At 46.0% G+C, this 24,554-nt stretch overlaps 1 protein-coding gene across 1 annotated transcript; it reads left to right on the forward strand.

Annotated features, from left to right (window-relative positions):
- Positions 1-547: 547 nt before the first annotated feature.
- Positions 548-23,718, forward strand: MAB21L3 (mab-21 like 3). Its single transcript, XM_068538152.1, has 6 exons — positions 548-712; positions 9,581-9,721; positions 12,524-12,815; positions 16,670-16,848; positions 17,317-17,511; positions 21,895-23,718. Exons 1-6 carry the CDS (start codon positions 665-667, stop codon positions 22,126-22,128), a joined length of 1,089 nt encoding a protein of 362 aa, XP_068394253.1. The 5' UTR covers positions 548-664; the 3' UTR covers positions 22,129-23,718.
- The last annotated feature ends 836 nt before the right edge of the window (positions 23,719-24,554 follow it).

The following is a 24,554-nucleotide window of genomic DNA, read 5'->3' on the forward strand; positions in this document are numbered from 1 at the left end:
CTGTGTGTGTCCATACCTGTGTGTGTGTGTGTCTCCACATGCGGATTGTTGTGTCCTGATCACTTGTTTGTAGGCATAATCATGGGTGCCAGGCTGGTTGTTTGGCAGTTTCTTATTTGTTTATTGTAAAGAAGGTAAATCCATCTGTGGGGTTTTCTGGATTGGAGGGCAAGGGATATTTACTATCAACAGGATTAGAACAAGGAGATATAAGATACTGAGCTCAAAGGTGCATCTAGTGTCAGGATAAGAGCATAAACAGTTCGGAAGAAGCCAACTACAGGGCATTTCCATCTTGAATGGAACTTTTGAGTATTTGAGTGGGAAATACAACTTGGAAAATTGCCCTTCGGTCAAAGCACCAGTCAACAGAGCTAAATAGAGTAAAATTTGGCTGGACTCAAATGCAGTTTCATCAACTCTCCTTCTTCAATTCTTTTTTTTTTTTTTTTAATTTCCCAAAAGATGAAAGATGGATGCTCACAATTTGGAAATGAGAGCTTGAATGAAGAATTGAGAAGGCAAGTCTGTGGTCCACATACACGTTCCCAGAGAAATTCAGCACCCAGAGACTAATATCACTGGGAAATCTACGCACAAGTGCTCTCTCTGCTGAGAGACAAACCAAGACGTTGCTGTTCTGCTCAGCATAGACCAAGAAGACATGAAATCCCTAATGGAAGGAAACTTAGAAGATTGCCTGCTGAATAAGGTAAGGACAGATACGGGTCTCTCCCATGCGCCCCTCCCACCCTCCCGCCCCACCAACCTTGATGCAGAAAGAATTTCAGGCTGTTTCCAAAGATACAGAAAATGCTCCTCAGGAACTCAAGACCATCACCCATAAGAGTGTTCAGGGAGTTACCATATTTCAGTCCTCTCTTTGAGGTTCTAGTGCAAGAGGTATGTTGGGAATAGAATGTGGAAAGAAGAGTTAGAACTTGGGCTGGAACTCCAGCTCTGCCACTGATGCCTGGGTGGTCATGAGCAAGACACTTAACCTGTCTGAGCCTCAGTTTTCTTCTCTGTAAAATGGGAGTGATAATAGGATCTTAGTGGGGTCTTTGAAAAAAAGTAAGTAAGAAAGCTCTTTGAAAACTGTAAAACTGCTAGATTAAAATATGTATGTATTACCACTATATTTTTAGTATGCATCAATTAAGAACTAATTTAATTTCTTCTCTATAGAGTCATAGGCTCTTTGGATGTTAGAACTTGAAGGGACATTCAGTATTATCTAGTTTAAGCCTTTCCATTTACAGCCGAAGTGATTAAGGCACAGAGCCACCCTTAAAACTAAAACATTTAAACAAAGAGTTAGGCACTAGTCTAGGGTTTTCATGCCTTTACGAGTAAACAAAGCAGAGTTCATTATTATAGTGATAAGTCAAGTTGATTTCTTAGGCAAAACCATTAAGAGGGATAAATAGGGAAAACTTATCATAATAAAAATTATAGCAAACAAAATGATTTCTCCTTTTGGGGGCTATAAGTGGAAGGGGCGTTAGCTGGCATTTCCCCATTGTCCTGTGTTTTCTGAAAGAAAGAAATCCAAATATTTTAGCCTGGCATTCAAATAATACTTTATCTTTCTACTCTCTGCTTCCCTGCATCTTCAATTACAGAATTTCTAAACCAAAGCTCTCTATGTTGAATCCAGCCTGTGCGTGTGTTTTCTTTGGCCTGCAGAGAATTTTTAAATTTTGTCCCATTTGTTACAAACATTTCAAAATAGTGAGATTTTGCATAGAAATCCAGCTTTCCATCTTCTCTGGAAAAAAAAAATCAGGCTATCTGGCAACCACAGGTCCCAGTTTCTTACCTGGCAGCCATGGGCTGGAGCTGAGTGTCTGTCCCACTGGAGGCTGCGGCACTGCTGGGTCTGACACCCGCCTCCGCCCACCCCCCCCCCCCCCCGCCCCATGTGTGTCCCCTACTCTGCCCCGTAGGTGGTTGAGCCTGACAGCCCTGTCCCACAAGAACTGTGCCCTGAGAAGATCTCAGGCCAGAGCGTCCCGCCCCACCGCACCTGGGGAGATGTCCTGTCTCTTCTTCATTTTTCTGTCTCAGCCTCATCCTTCAAACTCAGTTGATTGTCCACTTTCTGATGGAAGATTAATCTGACACCCCAACACAAAACGTCTGTGTCTTCCTGTGAACTCCCATCATAATGATCACTGATCATATTTATTTGGCGATCAATTGTATCTTGACTCCCGACACCTTTCCTATTGTTATCTTGGTGGCAACAAATAGTATATCATTTTATTCTTTGTAAGTTTCCAGGGGGAAGAACAGTGTCTTGGATATCTTTATTCCCCTTGAATTCACATAGTATCATTGCACGTATGTGGTCAGAAGTATCTTCAGGGCTCATTGAAGATAATGCAAGATGAGCGTTAAAGGTGCTGACAGGTTGAGGCCCTACAGTGTCTCATTTAATCAACAATCATGTGACACGTGCATATTACCTCCATTTTAACAGAGGAGGAATCAGGGCTCGTGCTGATTAAACAGCGTGTCCAAAGTCATACAGTTAGTGAAGATGCGCAGTTTCAGCCTATTCTTTTTTTACGCCAAACCACATTTCCTCTGCTAAACCCTCTATATCACCATAAACACACACAGTGCAAAACACAGTGCCCAAAACACAGGTCTGGATGTGGCCTGCTTAGTGAGAGAGAAAATTTGTGTTTGGGTATCTTTAAGGGTGGCCCTATCTCACCTGCAGATTTTGCACATAACCCCAGAGGTAAAAGGAGGAAGTTCCCCATGCAGACAGCAAATGCTTAACATCACAAGCGCTACATAGAGATTTATTTATTTATTTATTTAATTTTATTTTCAGCTGCATTGGATCTTCGTTGCTGCGCGTGGGCTTTCTCTAGTTGCAGTGAACAGGGGCTACTCTTCATTGCGGTGCGCAGGCTTCTCATTGCAGTGGCTTCTCTTATTGTGGAGCACGGGCTCTAGGCGCACAGGCTTCGGTAGTTGCAGCACACAGGCTTAGTAGTTGTGGCTCGCAGGCTCTAGAGCGTAGGCTCAGTGGTTGTGGTGCACGGGCTTAGTTGCTCCACGGCATGTGGGATCTTCCCAGACCAGGACTCGAACCCGTGTCCCCTGCATTGGCGGGCAGATCCTCAACCACTGTGCCACCAGGGAAGCCCACTACATAGCGATTTAAACAGGATGCTGGAGGGGCAGAGAGCAATGTGACCTCTGATGGGAGAGGCGTTTCACAGAAAGAGTGATGACAAAGCCTTAGTGCATGCGTAATGCATAGGGTTTTAACAAGTGGAGGAGAGGCCTTCCAGCTACTGGAACCCCATTCAAGCAGTTAGCGGGTTTCATTCCCAGTCTCCTTGTCCTTGGGGAGGCAGAGCGGTGCAGTGATTATGAACAAGGGCACTGCCTGGGTGTGGATTCCTGTTCTGTGACTTACTGACTCCGGGACCCTGGGTAAATTATTACACTTTCTGACCTCCAGTGTCGTCCTCTGTAAAATGGGGATTATCATAGCATCCACCTTAAAGGATTATCGGGAGTCTCAAAGGAGCTAACCCTTATAAAGTATCCTGCGCACAGCAAGCCCTCAGCAGTCTTAGCTCCACAGTGCTGCTGTTGCTATGGCTCCTGCTGTGTTTGGGAGCTGCAAATATCCTGTGGGGCCCAAGCATTTGGTTCATGGAAGAATTAGTCTAAAAAGATGGAGAATATGATGTCTTATCTGTATGGATCACTGAATTCAAGTCTCCGTGCCTTTAAATTATAAACCCCTGGAAGACAGAGACAGTGTCTGTGCCCCCCGCCCCACCACTTTTTTGAACTGATTATTGGAGTTAATGCAATTCCAGAATTAAAAGTCTGACTTCCTGTTGTCTAGAAGGAAGTTCTCAGCCTTTTTCCCCAGTGGCACTCACCATGGATGACTTTCGCTTTGGTCACATGCTCCTGGGTGTGGCCAGGCCTGTGTGGCATTCCTGGTGCACTATTTAGTATACCTGCTACCTCCCTCTCAGGAAAGCATGTGGGAATACAAGTGAGTCAGACTGATGTAATTATAAGGAATAACCTTGAATTCTCAATAATTTGTATTTGAAACAGGAAATTGTTCACAAACTTGAGCTATTAATAGTAGCAAATGATGTGGGACAACAATGGGCCTGACGCTGTGCCTGGGGAGGTGGACATGTGTGTGGGCACATAGACAAGTCCTGGAAGGAGGCCCACAAAAAATGGATGGCAACCTTAAAGGTGCCAACAGTCTCTAATGACTGTTTCTGCGTAAATTCTGCTTAGTTAGAGTGACTAAATCTGCATGCTAAGGAGCGTGGCATAACTTTTGCAGGGTCAGTGCAATGCAGGGGTTGGATTAGATGATCTAACCACATCTAACATCATGGGCCTGGTTAACTTACCACAATTTATTTCTGCTTTTGCTCTGTCACACCCACAAATGCTTCTCTTTAGAAACAAAGTGTTTCTCTTTATTTATTTATTTTTTTAAGACAAAGTCTCTTTTACTTATTTATTTATTTATTTATTTGGGCTACGTCAGACCCTAGTTGCAGCACACGAGATCTTCATTGCAGCGCACGGGTTCTTTCGTTGTGGCACTCGGGCTTCTCTCTAGTTGAGGCGTGCAGGCTTCTCTCTAGTTGTGGTGTGTGGGCTCCAGAGCACGTGGGCTCTGCACTTTGCAGCACACAGGCTCTCTAGTTGAGGCACACGGGCACAGTAGTTGCCACGCGTGGGCTTAGTTGCCCCTTGGCATGTGGGATCTTAGTTCCCTGACCAGGGATCGAACACGCATCCCCTGCATTGGAAGGCAGATTCTTTACCATTGGACCACCAGGGAAGTCCCAACCTTTGTCCATTGACCTAATCAGCAGAGGACGTGAATGAAACTTAAACAGGCACTTGAGGTCAAGTTTGGACTGTGTGAGGAAATTCCCTGGTGGTCCAGTGGTTAGGATTTGGCGCTTTCACTCTTAGGGCCCAGGTTCGATCCCTGGTCAGGGAACTAAGATCCCACAAGCCGCGGGGAGCAGCCAAAAAAAAAAAAATTTGGACCGAATGGGCTTTGATCCATCTTCTTAAATTATCGTATTTCCTCCTTAAGTTTGTTTCAAAGCTTTGCTGTGAAATAAATTTAGTGACAAGGCTGCTTCAAGGTTACAACTGGTATCTTAGCTTGCTTCCTGAAGTTTGAGAGGCAACAAAGGCATTCTGACATTGGGCTGGCGACAGGTCTCTACCTGTGGTGGAGCCTCCTTCTTTCACCAAGACCACTCCCTGTAAAGCTGCCTCAGGCCCCATTTCCTGCTTTTCCACACCGTGAAATGGAATCTTCTTACCGTACCTCGCTAGGCCATGGTCAGGACAAGCGGAGGGAAACAGCCTGGGGCTTCTGGGTTGTGGTTTAGACCATGGGCGTGACAAGAGGTACCCCCAGCCCAAACCCCTTTGTGGGCCAGTGAATAGCTCTGTGATCCTGTTTGGTAAGAACCAATGGCAGGAAGTGTATCCAGAGACATAGGCAGGAAGGGGCTGCCCATCACCTAACAGGAAAGCGGCTCCCCCTCGACTCCGGTGGCTTGGGTCCTGGGGCAGGCCTGTCCAAGGCAGGGCTCTCCCTCCACAGCTCTGGTTAAGCCCTGCATCACTGTCCGGCCCCTGCTGTGTCGCCTTTATGTGTCTGCGGCATGCCAGAACAGTCAGTGGTGCGGCATGCCAGAACACCTTTGGACTTGTTATTTCATGAACTCCAAATTGAGGGCATGGTCAGGTTCAGAAAGAGGATAAAGGTAGGTATTATTTCTGGGACTCCTAATTGAGGGTGTAGCACAGTGTGACAGAAAGAAGAGTTAGGGAACCTGGGCATTAGGTCTAGTCATACTGCTAAGTACCAGTGTGATATTAGGAGGGCCACCCTGTCACTCTGGCCTTCTGTAAAGGGATACCAGACAAGATGGTTTCTGAGACTCTTCCAATTCTAAGATCCTGAGTTTAAATTGCAGCAAAAGTGACGGATAAAGAAAATCAAAACCAGAATTTGTGGCTCTAGGCCCAGAAAAAGTATTTCCGTATTCTGACTTTTATCTTCACATGTCAAAACAGGTCATAAAGAGGAATAATGAATGAGAAATTATAGGTGTCTTCTAAGGGGTGTCTGGACTTGTCCTGCCAGTAAGAAAATTCTACCATCAAATGGCGGCATAATTTGTAGATGACGTTCACAATGGAGAACTGTTCCCATTAGGTGCACACACACACACACACACACACACACACACACTTACACACACAGACACACTCACACACACAGACACACACACACACACAGACACACACAGAGAGACACAGACACACACACACACACACACACACATTTTCAAGCTTTTATCAGTTAAAAATTATTTGATAGTATCAATATGGTAATGAATCTTTCATTGGTTTGTTAACATAGGAAACAAAATGTATCTGCATATATAGAGTCACCGCTGTGTTACTAACAGTCAAGTTCTATGGGCACACATCAGTGGACTTGGAAGATTTGGGAAATTAGCCTTAGTCCTCAACACATTCTGAGAACTTAACTATTCGAGATTACTATTTCCCAACCATTCTGACTGCAACGTTCTATCCAGTTAGCCCTTGTCTTACTTTTTCCCACTATTCCTGATCAGACGTCTGGCCCCGGAACTTGTCCAATGTCCCCTAATCTACCAAACTGGCTTCATCCATTCTCTGCCCAGGCTCAAAAACATGGCCCTCCACTGACCCCTTTCCTTGCTCTTCTCCAGATCTTGCCAGCAAACTCTAATAGCACCTCCACTGTTACTCCTGGAGGGCCGGGAGGTACTGGACAACCTCTTATAACTGAGTCCACTGGTATCCCACAGCCTCGTGCACCCACAGCTGAGTCCTGGTTCTGCCTGGCAACCTTTACCCACGTGCCCAAATGGCCCCTCATCCCTTAGAGAAGCTATTGCCAATGCCTGTCACCCTGAAGTCCCCTGCCTTCCTCTTCTCACCTCACTCTCAACGCACTGCCTTGTCTCCTGCTGACGTCAGGCAGGAACTCTCTATGCTTTTATCTGCATTTGCACCTATCTTCTTTTCCTTCTGACACACGGAGGCGAGCTCCTCACCAGGTTTCTGGATTTCCACAATGCTTCCTGGCTGGGAAACCCTTGCTCAGAGGTTTTGCTCTCTGCCCTCTTCCTTCTTCACTGGCTCTTTTCTCTCAGCATCTAAACATGTTCGAACCTGTGTGTCCTTTTGAAAAAACCCATTGCTGTCCTTGTTTTTGTTTTTTCCTTCCCCCAGCCAGACTTGCAGGAGGAGTCGCTTACCTCTGACTTCACTTGCTGGTTTCCCATTCTCTCTAAACCCACTGCCATCTGGCTTGACGCCCACGGTTTCCCCAAACACATCAGTCCTGTTCTAGTTACCAAACTCTACAGGCATTTTGGGGGCCTTATCTCACTCAGCCACTTACTGTTGACTTTGTTCTTGAAATTCTTCTTCCTGTACTTTCAAGACCTCTCACTGTTTGTTCTCCCACCTCACCATTCTCCTCCAAGGCAACGTCTGCTCCAACAAAGTAGAAACAATTGCAGTTCTCCCCTTGTGCTCCTTGTGTTAGGTATCTACCATTTTCTCTTTCTAGAACAACCTTCTCTCTCTAGCTAACTCCTGCTAACCTTTCAAGATACAACTCTGATATACCATGCCTTCAGGAAGGCCTCCAGGCTAGATGCAGTTTCCCTTTTTTTTTTTTTATTTTTTTAAATTTTTTTATTTTTGGCTGCGTTGAGTCTTCATTTCTGTGCGAGGGCTTTAGTTGCGGCAAGTGGGGGCCACTCTTCATTGCAGTGCGCGGGCCTCTCACCATCGTGTCCTCTCTTGTTGTGGAGCACAGGCTCCAGACGCGCAGGCTCAGTAGTTGTGGCTCACAGGCCCAGTTGCTCCGCGGCATGTGGGATCTTCCCGGACCAGGGCTCGAACCCGTGTCCCCTGCATTAGCAGGCAGATTCTCAACCACTGCACCACCAGGGAAGCCCTGCAGTTTCCCTTTTTTGTGTACCCTTAGCATCCTTTGCAAACCTATACTTAGCACTAATGGCTGTCATTTTAATTTCCAGTTTATTGGTCTTGCTTTGTCATCTTATCTGTCAACTCAACCTCTTGACAACACGGTAGGCACAGAACCTGGCATGAAGTGGATGTTCAACAAAAATTGGTCAAATGGAATTGAATCCCAGCACATCAGAGAAGTCCTACACTGGAGAGACCCTTAATTATGCTTCTACAAGCATTTGCCTTTATTTTGGGCATGGCAAATGACCTGCCCCTCTCTGTGACTACCTTCTCTCTTCCACTTACATACTCCAAAAGATGCAGAATCTTGATAGTTTACAGATGCTCAAGAAAGCTCCCCTTTGTCCCTTCTCCCATGATGAATGTTGTGAGATGAACACACGGAGAGGGGTGGGTGGCTGCTGGTGGCAAGAAGATGATATTAAAAAAGCTAGTATAGACCTGATCATCGTACTTAAGGTCATATAAGACACACGCTCTGCAGCATCTCTGAGGGAGACCCTTATCATACACCAGCCTGCAGGTGCCTCCGGAGCAACGTAACAAAGAGCCCCTTCCAGTTCTTGGCGACTTGCCGTGCAGATTCAGAAGAAACATCAGTGCACGCCTTTTCTTAAGGGTCTAGGAGCCAAAGGAGGGGGTGAGCTCAGGGGAGAAGGGAACCATCATTTATTGATGACATACAGAAAACAATCTCTCGCATGTTCATGTGCATTAGACTATTTTATATTCACCAACCTGGACAGCAGGCATTCTTATCCCATTTTAGAGTCTCACCATGGTTCACAAAACCCTGTGGGATGGCCTGGCCCCCACCATCCTTTCCAAGTTCATCTCCTATCACCCTCCTTCTTCTTTTCCTATAACCACAGCAAAGGCCTCCTTGCTGGCCCTTGAGCCTTGCCAAGCTTGCTCCTGCTTTAGGGGCCTTGGAATTTGCTTTCCCAAGCTGTCATCAGGGCTCACTCAAATCTCACCTCCTTCGAGAGGCCTTCCCTGGCCACCCGGTCTAAAATAGCAACCCCTTTATTCTCTAGTCCCTTATCCTATTGTATTGTTCTTCTTAGGACTTATACCTGATCTTACATTATACATATGTGTGTACACATATATGTATATATGTTTGTGTGTATGTATGTATATATGTATGTATACACACACACATACACATGTGTCCTGTATTTTCAACTCGAAAGCAAGTATCTCTATCTCGTTCGCTGCTGTCCTGTTCACTGTCATGCCGAGGACCTAGACAACACCTACCGCAAGGCAGGTACTACATAAATATTGAGCAACGCTTCTATTTCAGAAGAGAACACTGAGGCACCAACGAGTGTCATCAGACCTAAGTTCATCTCTCCCGGAGTTCTTGGAAGGGCAGGATTTTCGGAGCTGACTGCTTGGTACCCTGTCTCGTCACTTCCTTGGGGCCCGATCTGGGAATAACTGCCTTTGCTGATCCTTTCACCCCCAGGTGGACTTGAGGCGCCAGTGGATTTCCCAGATGGTGGAAGAGGTGCAGAAAATTGTCCATCATCTGACCACAGAAATCAGCTACCAAGACATTCGATTTCAAGCCGTCCTTTACTCTGACACGTACAATGAGAACATTAAGGTATGTGGGTCACTTGGCTCTAAGTGCCCACGCAGCGAGCCAGGAAACGGGGGGTGGTCTCAACATGTGTCAGGCACTCACATCACTAAGATTACTAACAAGATCTCTTAGTATTTACCATTTACACTCATTGCATAGATGTTACTGCAGTTGAAGCCCCACATTCCTACTTTACAGATGATAAAAATGGAGGCTTAAAAAAGTCAAATGACTTGATCAAGTCATATTAGGTGCTAGAACCAGAACTCCACCTGTGGCTTCTGATTCCAAAGCATGTTCTACTGTACCAATTAAAGTTCAGTTAAGCACACATTCATTTATTAAGCACCCATTTAATAGATTGGGGACTGGGTAGAGGGAACTCAAGGCATTGGTGAGAAAAGAGTTCAAAGTGATAGTGGATGGGCTACAGGTGGGGGAAGGAAGAAAGTGGAAGAGGTGGCCCTTAGGAACTGCAGGAGCAGCCTGGCAACTCTGTCCCTGCTGAGGAATCCTACAGAGCTGTAAGCCCCCAGGGCCCGTGTGTGACAACCAGCATTCATGCAACATTGTAGTGTGGGCAAAGCCAGTCTCACAGAAATGATCTCACCCAAACCTGCACACAACCTAGTGGAACAGCCATTATGGTTTGCTCCCTTTTAGAGGTGAGAGAAATGAGACTCTGAATCGTTCTGAATCCCTGTGCTCCTTTATCTTGATTTTTCTTGTGACACACAAGAACCCCTTTCCTATAAGTATTAAACGTATGTGTACGCATGCCCCAGCTCTCACACGAGACCATAAGTTCCTTGCTTATAAGGATCATGTTTCTTGATTGCTTCCTTCCTAGCACCCAGCATAGTGTGTGGCCCATGATAGACACTCAACTTCTGTTGAATGAATGAGGAAGCAAAAGAATTAGTACCTGAACGAAAGACCATTGCTAGTCCAGTACATTTCAAGTTTGGTGGGAACAAGGACCACCCACAAGATGCTGGGACTTGTGGATTTGGGGACAGAATCAGACTTTAGGAAATTTACTCCAGGATGAAAATTATAAAATTAGATTGGACCCTGGAATGTCAGAGCATCATCTGCCCACCTCTATCTACCTTGCCAACCTAAACAGGACAAATATAGGCAAGTGACTAGGAATAGAAACATCACACCACTTTTCCTAGAACTGTATCTGGGGAAATTTCCTTCTGTGGTCTCACTTAGAATTCACAGCTTAAAATATATCTTGCATTTGTATACACTGTATCCTGCATATTATATAAGGTTTGAAAGTAGTTACAGTGGGGCATATAAAAATGCTTTTATTTTATCTTGGCCCAAATTCAATAAGCATTTATTAACCACCATTTTTGTGACTAATAACATGATAGTTGTGTTCTTGGATTCACATGCAAGTGGGTTCAAAAAATGTATAGATTTGGGGTTTTTTGTTTGTTTGTTTGTTTTGGCCATGCCGCACATCATGCGGGATCTTAGTTCCCCGACCAAGGATCGAACCCGTGCCCCCTGCAGTGGAAGCACAGAGTCTTAACCACTGGACTGCCAGAGAAGTCCCCCCAAATATATAGATTTTAAATGCCATAGTTCATATCCCCCCTCCCTTGTTTTAATCCCACCACATTTCAATGGACACCAGAAGTCATGTGCACCCATCATCTAAAGCATCCATACTACTGTTCCATGAAAATGAGGCAGAATCAGTTATTGCTGATTTTGGTGTTCACCCCTGAATTCGCCACTGACTGGTCCCTGGGCAAAGTTTATCCAAATTCCACTGTCAGAACTTTCCGTGGAAAGGAGGTGGCTCCTCCAGTGTATAGCTGAGTGATGGGGAAACATGCAGGGTGGAGTGGGCTGCTGGGTGATGTGATTAAAGGTCATTTCCCTTTGGTGGTACCGCACTGTGGACTAATTTGTTCTATCTCTTGGACTATTGGCCTGACCACTGCTTTCCCGGTTCCTGTAGAAACAGAGTAAGTAGATTCTTAGTGTTTACTTTTTCCCATTAAACTTAGAATCATCTCAATAGCTCACCTTGTCTCAACAAACAGGCTTTCATGTCACCTGTGATTCTGTAAGGATTAGCCATTAACACTGTCTGTGGGTCATCAGTACAAGCAAAAAGAAAGGGAGGCATTTTGCAGAATTCTTTCACCTCCTCTCCCATCCCTTCCCACCCTTAATTCATACCGGATCTTTCACCCATCCCGGGTCATTGATTCTTGACTAAGAACCAGCTCAGGAGAGACAATTAACCATTGAACAAGCAATCGGAAGACCTAAAGTCAAGTTCCGGCTCTACCACTGACTGGCTGTGTGTCCCTGGGGAGACTTGGAGCCCCTCTGAGCCTCAGGTTCCTCATCTGGGAAATTTTAGCGAAGCCTACCTCAGGTGTGGCTGTGAACACGAGATAGGGTAATGCACAAGAATTGCAGTGCTTGGTGTGTGCAGAAAGCAGTGACTACTAGCTCCCCTCCCTGCTTTTTTGTCCCCCTCCCTTCAAGCTTTAGGTGCCTCTAGAGTTCCGGGTCCACTTCACTCTTTTTCCTTGCAGATCCATGAAACCCAGGCCTCACTGAGTTAATTTCTTTGCCCGAAGCGTTACAATGGGCTAGTGGCACAACAGAGACGGAATCCTCTGCCAACAGGCGGGCAGGTGGGCGCAGTTCTGTCCTCCTTGTCACGTTGCTAAGGGTTGAGTGGTTAACCGAGCGGCCTGGGTCAGCAGGGCGGCTCCCTGAGGGCTTCTGTCACCTCCCGAGTCTAGGAACTCACACTCCTTCTCCCTCCTTTCCTAACCACAGGTTTTGGCCCCCACCCAGCTCCTCATCACAGTGCCGATGAGAGGCCTGGCCGGGTACAGGGAAGCCCGGCAGCAGCGCTGGCGCTACTACACCCTGCAGGGCGCCCGGCTGCCCTGCCCCCTGCGGGATCCGGAGGGCCTGCAGCAGTGGCTGGAGGTGGAGCAGTTTCTGAAGAGCCTGTGGCAGTGGCACGAGGCAGATGTGAACATTGACGGAGACATTGTGCCCGCCAAGGTCCTCCAGGTGTTCCGGAAGCTGGTCGAAAACGCAATTGACACCTGTCACCTGTCAGGTGAGCCGATCAGGAAATGTACACGGAAAATGTCTGGCATTTCCATTTTGCTCTAAAAAAAAAAAAACCTCTGCTTGGGTGTTTCCTGAAGCTCACGCCCTTAGATTGAGGATAAAATCATGTGCTTTTTACATCTGTCTAATCCCCATAATATGAATTAGCTCTTTTTTCTGCTGTGACACACAGAATGGAATTCATACTCACTACACACTTCCGTGGCCTCAGTAGATTACTGCCCTGGCATAGATAAGACAGTCTTTGGGTTATGCACCGTTTCCAAGATGTTAGCTTCAAAACCTGGGTACTTTCGCAAATTACTCATCAACCTCAGATCTTTGTTATTAGCACATTTCCACTACAACACCCTACAACTGACTGCAGTATTCCAGTGTGCTGGGACAGCACATCTGGGAACCACTGACATACCAAAACACAAAAAGCCAGAAGCCATAAGGAACTGGTTATGTTTGACAACCCCAAAATCTTTTTTTTTCATTGAAGTATAGTTGATTTACAATGTTGTGTTAGTTTCCGGTGTATTGAGTATAGTTCCCTGTGCTATACAGTAGGTCCTTGTTGGTTATCTATTTTATAAGTAGTGTATATATGTTAATCCCAAACTCCTAATCTATCCCTCCCCACGCCCCTTTCACCCTTGGTAACCATAAGTTTGTTTTCTATGTCTATGGGTCTATTTCTGTTTTGTAAATAAGTTCATTTATATCTTTTTTTTTTTAGATTCCACATATAAGTGATACCTGTCTTTGCCTTAGTTCACTTAGTATGATAATCTCTAGGTTATTCCATGTGGGTGCAAATTATTCATTCTTTTTTATGGCTGAGCAATATTTCATTTTATAGATATATACACACCACATCTTCTTTATCCATTCATCTGTTGATGGACATTTAGGTTGCTTCCATGCCTTGGCTATTGTAAATAGTGCTGCAATGAACATTGGGGTGCATGAATCTTTTCGAATTATAATTTTCTCACAACCCCCAAATCCTAAGCTACTGTACAGTGTAGCATATGTGCACACCTGCCCACACACATGTTTCTGTTCACACAGAGTAAAAAGGTGAATTTCAACCTGGGAAAATGGCTAATTTCCTTAATTATAAAAGAGTATTTATAAACCCATAAGAAAAGCTATGAGCAGACCAATACAAATACTGACCAAAAAGCACGAGTCACAGAAAAAGAATATAAATGGCTAGTAAAAATAAGAAATGCTCCATCTAACATACATTTCAAGAAATATACATTAAAACACCTAGTAGGCTGACATATAATCATGCTCCCTGCAGGAGTGAGTATGGTTAAATAGGCATTTTCATGCATTGTTCTTGGAAGTGTAAATTGCTGCCTCCTTTTTGAAAGGGCAGCTAGCCCATTTTTATTTTTGTTATGTGCTTACTTGGCAATTCAACAATTCCAGTTCTAAAGATACATTTCTGCAGATACACAAAGAAATATGCATGAGGATATCTACTGAATCGGCTTTGTAATAGTAAGCAATTAGAAATCATCTGATGCCTAACAAAGGAAAACTGACTTCATCAATTATGCTACCTCCGCCTAGTGGACTATCACGCGGCCTTTAAAAGGCACGAGGTCTGTCGATATTGGATTGGAGCCCCACACCCGCTGTCTATGCAACACCATTCACACTCCATGTGCATATCACGCTGTGTTTCTCGGAGAAGACTTGTGTTTGATTTTTCCTGGTACTCTCAGAAGTACCATCTTACCTAGATGATTTGGGAATGTAAACATCCGGGCCCTAAACACAGGTTGGTGACTAACGCCTTTGAAATTCTAAGGAGGAGGGAAGAGCTTGGTTTTTGTTGTTGTTGTTTTTTGTATTAAATCAACTATCCAGAGCCCACAAGAAAATCTGCCTACTTCTCTTAGTTCATAATTTCCCTCAAGATACAGCTTTTCCTGATTGCAGGTTTGTGAGGCTTACCACCCAGCATAAGCCCCAGGATCAGCCCGTTAGACCTCCTCTCTTCCTCTCTGTGCAGTTTCTATGCACAGAAGCTGTTAAGTACCGAGGCTTAATGCCATGAAGGTATTTTGGCAATTCTCCCACTTAGTACTTTCCTGGGTAGGCGTTCTTGCTTCATTGCTAGTTTCAAATGATTCTCCTACTTCCTGGCAGTCTCCTTACATACAAATAATGTTTTTAAACTTTTATATGTCTTATTGGCAGTGGGTTTGGGGATCTCCAATCCAACATACGACTTTAACAGAAATCCCTCCTTTTCATTTCCCTTTTAAAATACTTTGTTGACTTTTGCATTTGCATGTATTTCTCATTGGTGGAGTAAATTGAAGTAAAAGATAAATTAGGATTAAAAAAAGAATGGGGTGTGTGTGTGCATATGCACACACAGAGTTATGAAAAACGCCCGTGCAACATAATTAAGTGAAAAACCAAATTGCTGAATAATATGCAACCCCACTTGTAAAGAAAGAAAAGGATTTGCATGTACTTTTGCTTGTCTAGATAGAATAGTTCTGAAAGATTCCGTAATGGAAATAGCTCGTGTTGAATGGATTTTTACCATGTAGAGGGTGCGTTCATGGATTATTTCATTTAATACTCATAGCAACCCTGTGAGAGTTAGGATCATTTTTCTAACTGTTGTACAGACAAGAAAACTGAGATTTAGAGAGATTACGTAACAGGCCAAAGGTCACACACCGAGTTAGCAGAGTAGCCGAGGCAGGGTGTGGGCCAGGGCAGGCTGGTGCCAGCATTTGCTCACCTCCTCACTCTGCGACACTGTTAATAGTGAAAGTGCATGTAAGAGATTCAAACTGGGCCAGGTTGATGGGGTGCTTTCAGTAAATAATGCTGAAGTACCAGACGTTGTCATGTTCCTGTCTGGGCAGCTCTGATGAGATGCAGACAATAAGCTCTTTATCATACCCCAGCCAAGGAGAGGAGTGTTTTCCTTTTGAACAGCCTAACACAATTAATAAATGAGTTTCCGTTTGCTTCTCTGAGCAAGGAAAAGCAAAATAACAGATCCCGATTCAAGACGGCTCATCCTTATCTACGATGAAGGCAAGCAAACAAACACAACATGACTGTGTATCTGTTGAAAGAAGGGGGAACAAACTGGAAATGAATTCTAATGTATGAGCGGGAAAACTTTCCCAGATCCATTCCTTTTCTCTCCCTCTCTTTGCCTGGTTGGAAAAGACAGGGAGGGCTTCTTTCTGCTTACTTGACTCTTCAAGCCAGCGGCTATGCCACACTTGGAAGTATTTTATGATTTCAAGGCTTATGATGATAAATCCATCTGAGGCTAGGCTGGTTCATGGGTGCTGGGAACAAATACCGTCTCTGAGACTGTGTGACTTAGTTAAGAGACAGGTTAAGCTGAACTCCACCAAAGGCAAATACATAAGTAAGGGGTCTGAGGCTGTCCTAAATGGGGTCGTCGACATCTGGGTGGAATGGATGGGGCTATAGAAAAATGCTTGGATTTCATCTTACCGTAGCAAAAGCTACACCTTTTCCTTGTATTCTCTGTCTCTTTCAGTCGAGCCTTCTGGAAAGAGTCTATTAATTTTTTTTAGAAAAGGTAGGGGAGGAGGATGAAAGAAAAAAGTAAACCCCACCAACAATGAGATTTTCTAGCAATGTTTTTATCAATATTTGCTTAGCTAATTGTCTAGTGTTGACATAAACACGCTGCCCTTGTGTGTTACTGAAACTCTGAAATTTGCCCCACCAGTTACAAGGAGCTGGTAGGAGCCACAGCTCACAAATTCCTTCTTTGAAGCTAGTATTGAGCCAAGCTTTGTCTTCCCATTGTCTGTCATTTACCACCAGGTAAGGTCAGCATGCTAATGGACCGCCCTGCAGTTCGAGTCGCCGTGGAAACCTCCACAGGTCGGGTGGAACTAGAGCTGACCCCCTCAGTGGAGATCCCCACTGCCTGGTCCAAGAAAGCCCGGTGGCCTTCGTGTCTGAAGCGCTGGCCTTCTGCAGAGAGAGTGCAGTGCATCAAGGTATGAGCCTGCAGGGTCCCGGCTCACCAGAGATGCTCTCACCTTAACCAACCACAGCATCACTAACCACCAACCACCTTCGGAAGGAAGATTGAAATTTCACTAGATCCCCAGAACCTGCAGCGGCACCTGGGAATCTGTTATAAATGCAGATTCCCGGGCCCCACTCTGGCCCTAGGGAACGAGACTCGGTGGGCAGGGCCCAGCAATTTGTGTTCTCACAGCCCCTCCAGGTGATTCTGGGGCAGGCTCAAGTTGGAGAACCACTGCCCAAGAGAAAGTGGACGCAGCCTCCCCAGTTAATTGCCTGAGTGCAAGGGGCTCCCCTGAGGCTCCCTCCGTGTCCCCACATGGGATGTGCTGCTCGCCCAGTGGCAGGTCCCCCCTCCTAGTGGACGGCTTCGGAGATGGCTTTCTCCTCAACCAGCATCATCCTTCTCGTTTCCCGCTGTTTTTCTCTTCCCCCAGTCGTTTGGGTTTAGCTTGTTGGCCTGTTCAAACTATCACTGGCAGCTGAGCTTCTTGCGGGCTGAACAGGTGCTGCTGGAGCAGCTGGATGAGGACGGGGGCTGCCGCAGGAAGTGTCTCCAGGCCATGAGGCAGATGAAGGAGGACGTCTGGTGTCCAGGGAAAAGACCTGTGATCACGTCCTACCACCTTCAGGTGAGTGTGCCGCCCCGGCCTAGAGGGCCAGGGCGGCTGGGGCTGGGTGGGTCCCTCTGCGGCCTCTGCAGGGTCACCAGAGCCACTCACAACGGGGGTGTGTGTGACGAGTAGGAGGGGGCCTAGTGTCCATATTTGCCATCTCACAAATTAGTACTCCTTATGGAGCTATACAGCCCCAGCTGCATGCATGTCCACAGCACCCCTGCCCAGGGTCCCTGTCCTCCACCTCCTTTCTTCCCTCTTCCGGTTTCCCTCTTCCCTTTCTTCCTTTCTGTCTTGCCTTCTCTCCCTCTCCCTCTCCCCTCCTTTTATTTCACTCGACAAACCAACACAAGCACCCACTATGTGCCAGAAACCCTGCTGAGGTTCAGAAATGAATTACAGCATGCAGTCTCTGCCCCTGAGAAATCTACAGTCTGGTGAAATCTTGGGAGTTCCTCAAACCTGAGATGGATTCACATTTTCCCTCACGGTATGACTCATTCAGTCCCCGTTCTAGCCCAAGTGCAGCCATTCATGCGCACACACATACACACTCACACACGCACTCTGTGCAGAGGAGAAAACGAGGAAATGTTGGGGTACCCGACAAACCTGGCAGCAAACCTGAACTTCTGGGTTGCAAATCACCAGGCAAGGACTTACCATCAGACAGCCATACATGCATTCACTCACTCACTCAGCAAATGTTTACTGAGATCCCTGCGGGCCAGTCACTTGCCCCCGCACCTGCTGTGTGCTCTACACCTGGCGGTACAAGGTGAACAAACCCAGATGTGGTTCCTGCTCTCATGGAGTTTGTGGTCCAGCAGGGGAGACAGACATTGGTCAAACAGTCTGCAGGTGTGCGTGGAATCGTGCCACATGGGGGAATGCTGGGGTGGAGAGGAGCGTTGCTCTAGGAAGGCTCAGGGTAGCAGAACCTGACCTGGACCGGGGGATCAGGAGGTCCCCCCTGGAGAGATGGCCTTTGATCACACTCTCAGCTCCTCTTTCTCAAATTTCTGACCACCCATGGTGAGCTGGATGCTCGGGTAATACTGCACGCAACACACGGTGGGGGAGTAGGTATCAGACTCTTAGTAGCCCCAGCCCAGCTAGTATCCATCCTGGAGCTTCAGCCCTTCTCCCCGACCTTCTACACAGGTGAGCACAAGTCCCTGGGGTGTGTGGTGCCTTCCTTGCATGCTCCTACCTGGGCCTCGTCTCGTCCAGAAGACAACCATTTCCCAGCCCTGTGTTACTCTTTCAGGCCTAACACAAGCTATTTAAGGGCAACTCATACCGAACGCTTTGTATCTCTCCCAATGCTTTGTATGTAGTAGTTGCTCAGTAAATATTTGCTGATCATCTGAATGAATGACTTCACATTTTACTCCACTTTTCCGCCCAGCAAAATTGTTCATCTTTGCTTTGCTTTCTTATCTTTTCTGACAACCTGTTCTTCCTGACCTGCCCAAGAATCTGTTAACATCTCATTTGCACATATTGGGGCCTTTCTCTCCAGTTTCAACATTCTTGAAGTGTCCCCAAACATGTCCCCCTAAAAACACACACCTGTTCTCCTGGATCGAGGACATGTACTTTCTGAAGCTAGTCTAATTCATTTCGGGGATTTAGCTTCTTTCTTACTTGCCTTTCCACTGGCCACACTAGGAAAAGTCAGAGCTGAGAAGGAAACTCCAGGCGGTCTCATATCAAATCTCATACTCTTAACTAACCACTGACTTCATTGCTCCACAATTAGGATGGATGAAAACACTTTAAGTACCATGAGTATTTTAGAAAGATTGAATAGGGCCACCACGGGCCTCCCAGCCCTTGACTGCTCTCAAAACTGCATTCCATCCAGGATTTACTTGTATTCCAGTGGCTTCTAAATCATCTAGAGGATTTCAGGGCAACTCCTTAAAGGTCCCCTGTTTTAGTCTTCCCTAACCCACCTACGTGGCATAATAAAATTGTGCATTCTCATGAATTAGCATTTAAAAGGGGGTTATTTGTTGAGAAATCGAAACAGTACTGACTGCCTTTTCCCCTCGTCTTCCACCCTTGTCCGAGGGTAGAATTCTCTCACATGGAGGCACTGGGATGGACATGGCTGCTGGTAATGTGGTATGAGATACCATCCTGGATGATGGCTTAAGAGTGCAGGATCCTTGCCAAGACTTTAGTCGGGGGAAAGTGGAAGACACTGGGTTGCAAAACAGCATCAGGAAGGATGTGCCAATCATGGGCACCTCCTAGAAGGTCTTTACCTCCTCCCCAAAGAGACTTCTCCCCCATAGCAATTTCATGTGAAGAAAGAGCTTATCTTTCATCGGCTTATTTATTCCTAAACCTAATCAAAGGCACAGAGGCTTGCTTATAATAGGCTTAACTGCTTCTGTTTGCTTAGGGAGATAAAAGCTTAACTACACGAGGAATTGAAACATGTTTTTGTATCTAGGTTATCTTGACTAGCATGAAATTATCTCCAACTCATTTACTCAAAACAATGTACTCCAAATCAAAACACATTCAATATCTTGCTGTGAACCTAAAACTGCTCTTTTACTTTTTAGGAAAGACTGTATTTTCAAAATACTCAACATCTAAACCCAAACTTTAATTATTTCACTCAGTCAATAAATGTCAATTGGCTGCCTCCCATGGGCCAGTCCCTCTGCTGAATGTAGTAACATCAGCGTGAATACAAATAGGTCTAGTCCTCTGCTCACATAGGGTTTGCCATCTAGTAGGGAATCACCTAAATACATAGGAAAACGACCACCACTGTCGTCATTGCTGCATATGAGAAGTATGGGATGAAGAGAGTGCTTAATGGGTGTCATAGGGAAGTTTGATCTGATGGATGAGTTTCCTGGACAAGTTGGGGAAGGAAGTACGCTCCACACGGAAGAAGTGGGTTGTGAAAGGCCCTGTGATAGAAGAGAGCATGAAACGAGGCCAGTGTGGCTAGAAGGAAGGAGCGAGGGAGAACACAGGGCGAGATGAGGCTGGAAAGGAAGGGAGGGACCAAACCTTGTCAACCAAACCATGCTAAAGATGGTATTTTTTAATTAACAAACAATGGAAAGACTTTGAAGTATTTTAGACAAGAAGAAAGATGTATATTTCAAAGAGATCACGTTGGCTGCAGTGTGGATGACGACAGATAGGATGGTGACAAGAAGAGGTGCAGGCTGTGGCAGAGGTCCGGGCGAGACACGGTGGGAGAGGGTGATCGTATTGGTGAAGATAAGTGGGTGGATTGAAAACTACACAGGCAGGAGGACTGGCCGGACTTGATTGGAGGTGGTGAGGGAGGGGAATGACTCCTAGGTTTTCGTCTTGCGTAACAGGCTGGATGAACAACCCTGGAAGCACACGAGGTATGCGGGGGAGGGCCAGGAGTTCAGTTTGGACATATGGACTGAGATAGCTTTCAGATGGCCAAGAGATACCAGGTAAGGAGGTCAGAGGAGAAGTGTGAACTGGAGAAAAGAAATAGCAAGTTATCTATATTTGGTGGGAGAAGAGGGCCTGGAACTGAGCCCCCAGAACTCCAGCATTAGGGCAGGTAGAAGGTGAGCACGCCAAGGAGTAGCTGCACTGCTCAGAGAAACCCACTTGGAAGCCAAGTGAAGAATGGCTCAAGAGTGAGGGTATGCATGAGAGAACCAGATTCCACTGAAAGGTCAGGTAGGGTGAGAGCTGGAAAGAGCCTGCTGGATTTAGCAAACATGGGGATCACTGGACCTTAAGGAGAGCAGCCTCTGAGGACTGATGGCAGAAGAATCCATATTGGAGTGGGTTAAGGCAGGAAATCAGAGGGGAGGAAATGACAAATTATTAAGATGATTCTCTGCAGAAGCCTGGATTTGCAGAGAGGTGAGAGTTAGGGCAGGAGGGAGATGTGGCACTTGGAGAGCAGGAGAGCTTTAATAGATTTAAAAGCCAATGAGGAAGAAGAAACTCAATCATTTACAGTTCCTAGAAGGGGAGATCCCAGCCCTGCAGAGGGATTTTCCCAGGCTAAGGGGATGCAGAGAGGAAGATACCAAATGAAGGAACGATGGCTGGTTTGCACGCACGAGGCATTTTCCTTGTAAAGGAGGCAAAGGCATCTGCCAGGTGTGGGGAATCGTGAATTTTAGGAGAGTGGTGATCATTGGAAATGCCAGCGGAGAGAATAAATTACCAAAGAGGCATAGGAGACCAGCAGGAGGAGGCTGAGAGCCCGTCCAAGGCTGGGGATCATAAATCCACGGCAGACCCAGCTTGCCCCTGGGGCTCCCGTCTCCTCCTTCCAAGGCCACGTGAGCTCAGGAACGTTCCTGAAGACACTCTCCTTCAATAGCCCGGGACGATGTCTGACACCGCCTCTTCCTTCCACAGACAGTGCTCTTCTGGACTTGTGAGAAGTATCCCCACCCAAAGGACTGGCGGGTCTTCAGCAGAGCGTTCCTGCGCCTGGTGAGGAAGCTGCACAAGTGCGTGAGCCAGCACTTTCTGAAACACTACTTTGTGCGGAAGAGCAACCTCCTGCGGTACGCCAATTCAGGCGAGCTGGGGGCCCTGGCCCAGAAGCTGGCCTTCTTCCTGAAGAACCCCCAGATCAGCCTGCCCTGATGCTGCCCTGCGTGGGACACTCTTGGACATTTCATTCAAGCTTGACCTCACTCTCTGTGGATCGTTCTTCAGTCAGAGGCCAGGATCCTGCCCAGGAGAGAAGCAATGGATGGCAGAGGAAAATTCCATCAACCCAGCAGCACTTCAGGGGGGAAAAACTGTGCCCCAATATGTCTGGTCCAGGCCTCCCTGCAGCCAAGCAAGCATTTCTGCCCCCCACTAGCTACCTCTTTGGGAGACAGCTCTCATCAAGCTTCCCCGAGCCATAGTTTCTGAACTGATGGCAGTTCTGAATTTATTTTCCCTTGCTCAGGCTCTGGTTGTCTGTCAGGGACGATGTAGAGAGAACCCCCGGAAGGCCAGGTATCAGCCTGCTGCCGGCGAGTGGTTCTCCAGCCCACTGACCACGGGCTCATGATTGTTCCATTCGTAAAATGGGACTGTGCATATGCCTCCCTCAGAGCAGGGCTGCGAGCCTACGGACTGTGCTGCTGCCCTTTCAAGGGGAAGGTGCTGATCAACACAAAGTGTTACTCGTTGGTTTAGTGGCTGGTGTTTGCATTCAGGATCAGTATCTACACCACTGATTAAATGATTACGTCTGATGGGTTAACATGCCTGTGTTGCCCGTGTGCCCTCCAGTTCTCCTAAACAGTGGTTCAGGCTTGTGGATCTGCCTGCTTCCCTGGTGTTCTCTAAGAAGGGAGGAGTGGTTTTGATGACTAGTGCGGTCAAAGATAAGAGCGCAGCAACCCCAGTGACTGCCCTTCCTTGCTTCCCATGCCGTGGGTCAGGGATGAGACTTCCTTCTGTTTATGGAATGAACTCGGTACTGTGATCTATCTGCATGGAATGACTTTGGTGTCACTCACCTCTCAGTTCCTTCCTTTGCTCACTTAGTGGTTCACTTCCTCATTCACTGATAAATATATAGTCATTAGGTACTGGGGATGCAGCAAAAGCAAGATGGACAAAGACTTACCTGATGCAGATGATGCCTAATGGTAAAGACAGGAAATGAACAACAGATAAACACACTTGATTATTACAAATTGTAGCAAGTGGCCTGAAGAAAATAAACAGAATATTGAAATAGAGCCACAGAGAGATCCTTGAAGGATGAAAATGCAAACAGCTGCAAGGGAAGAAAAGGGGGCCAAGGGCAGACTTAGAGGGGCTGGCATGAGCCAGATCACTTGGCCTTGTAAACCTGGTAAGGAATTTGTATTTTACTCTAAAATCAGATGTGTGATATTTGACCTCTCCAGAAGCAGAAGGGTATTATGATTTGATTTGCATTTTAAATGCCCATTCCGGCAACTGTGTAAAGGGAGTCTGGGGACCCACACGAGGATGGGGACACTGAAGGCCCTTGAGCCCACTCATTTTGAATTTCACCGAGGTCCTCAAGGCCACACGTCCTGTGACACACACACACCAGGAATTCTAGGAGTTCTCCGGAGATCCATAGTTTCTTCTGGCACTTGTTTATGCTTCTCAATACAAGGGAATCCTTTATTACTTAGAACATTTTCCCCAGATAAATAATTTCTAAAAGCATGAACTGCTGATTCTTTTTTAAATAAAAGTCCATATGAAAATGAAAACAGTTATTTTTACAAAAATACTGTAACCAAGTGGTGGGGTCCTTGGACTATCACATAGGAAATCATGGTTTTAAAATGTTGAACAAACTTACAATCAGTCTATAGTTTTTGAAAACATGAAAGTATGAACAAACCAATATTTTATTAAGTCATCAAAACCTGCATTCGAATTCTCATATTCTTGGATCTTGAGAAACATCATTTTCGAGAAGGTGGCAGATATATATTTTTTAATGATGAAAACTGACACAAGTTTTAAAACAGCTGCACAGTCACGGAATGCCAAGTGAAAGTTGACTGTACCATTGATTTGAAATGTATGTATATGTATGGAAAGGAGTGGGACTGACATACTCCACAGTCTGATTCCAGTAGATTCTTCCCATCTTTCCCTATGGATTTGTAGTTTTTGAATGAAGTAGGGCTGTCTGCACATTCCTGGGTGTTCCTAACTGCTGGCCAGCAGAGAGCAGTGGGGGACTGCCTATGAAAAGAGCCAGGTTCCCACCCATGCACCGCAGAGCCCAGCAGGTGTCGCCCTCCTCAGCTCATAATTTACACCAGGCTTCTCCAAAAAGGGAACCAGGGACTGAGGACTTCAGCGGATGCTGAGTTGTTGGCCTTTACTGCCGTTTTGGCCAAAAACTGCAGTCTTTTTGATTAAAACTCAGATTTAAAAAGGGAGTGTATGAGAGGACATTCCATCTATTCTGTTTCCTGGGACAGATTGCACAGCTCTGAAAGTCTAATAATATAATAGTACTCCTTTATTAGGAAGCTTTTTTTTTTTTTTTTAATTCTCCAAAAGCCTTTTTTCAT

This window comes from Eschrichtius robustus, chromosome 3, assembly GCF_028021215.1.
Source record: "Eschrichtius robustus isolate mEscRob2 chromosome 3, mEscRob2.pri, whole genome shotgun sequence".
NCBI classification, from domain to species: Eukaryota; Metazoa; Chordata; class Mammalia; order Artiodactyla; family Eschrichtiidae; genus Eschrichtius; species Eschrichtius robustus.

Bases quoted from the DNA above. Each gene is read 5' to 3' on its own strand.
- MAB21L3 (XM_068538152.1), top strand. From the start codon at position 665: ATGAAATCCCTAATGGAAGGAAACTTAGAAGATTGCCTGCTGAATAAG. The intron at 12,816-16,669 runs GTGAGCCGATCA...ATTTACCACCAG, and splicing joins TGACACCTGTCACCTGTCAG to GTAAGGTCAGCATGCTAATG. The intron at 17,512-21,894 runs GTGAGTGTGCCG...TTCCTTCCACAG, and splicing joins TCACGTCCTACCACCTTCAG to ACAGTGCTCTTCTGGACTTG.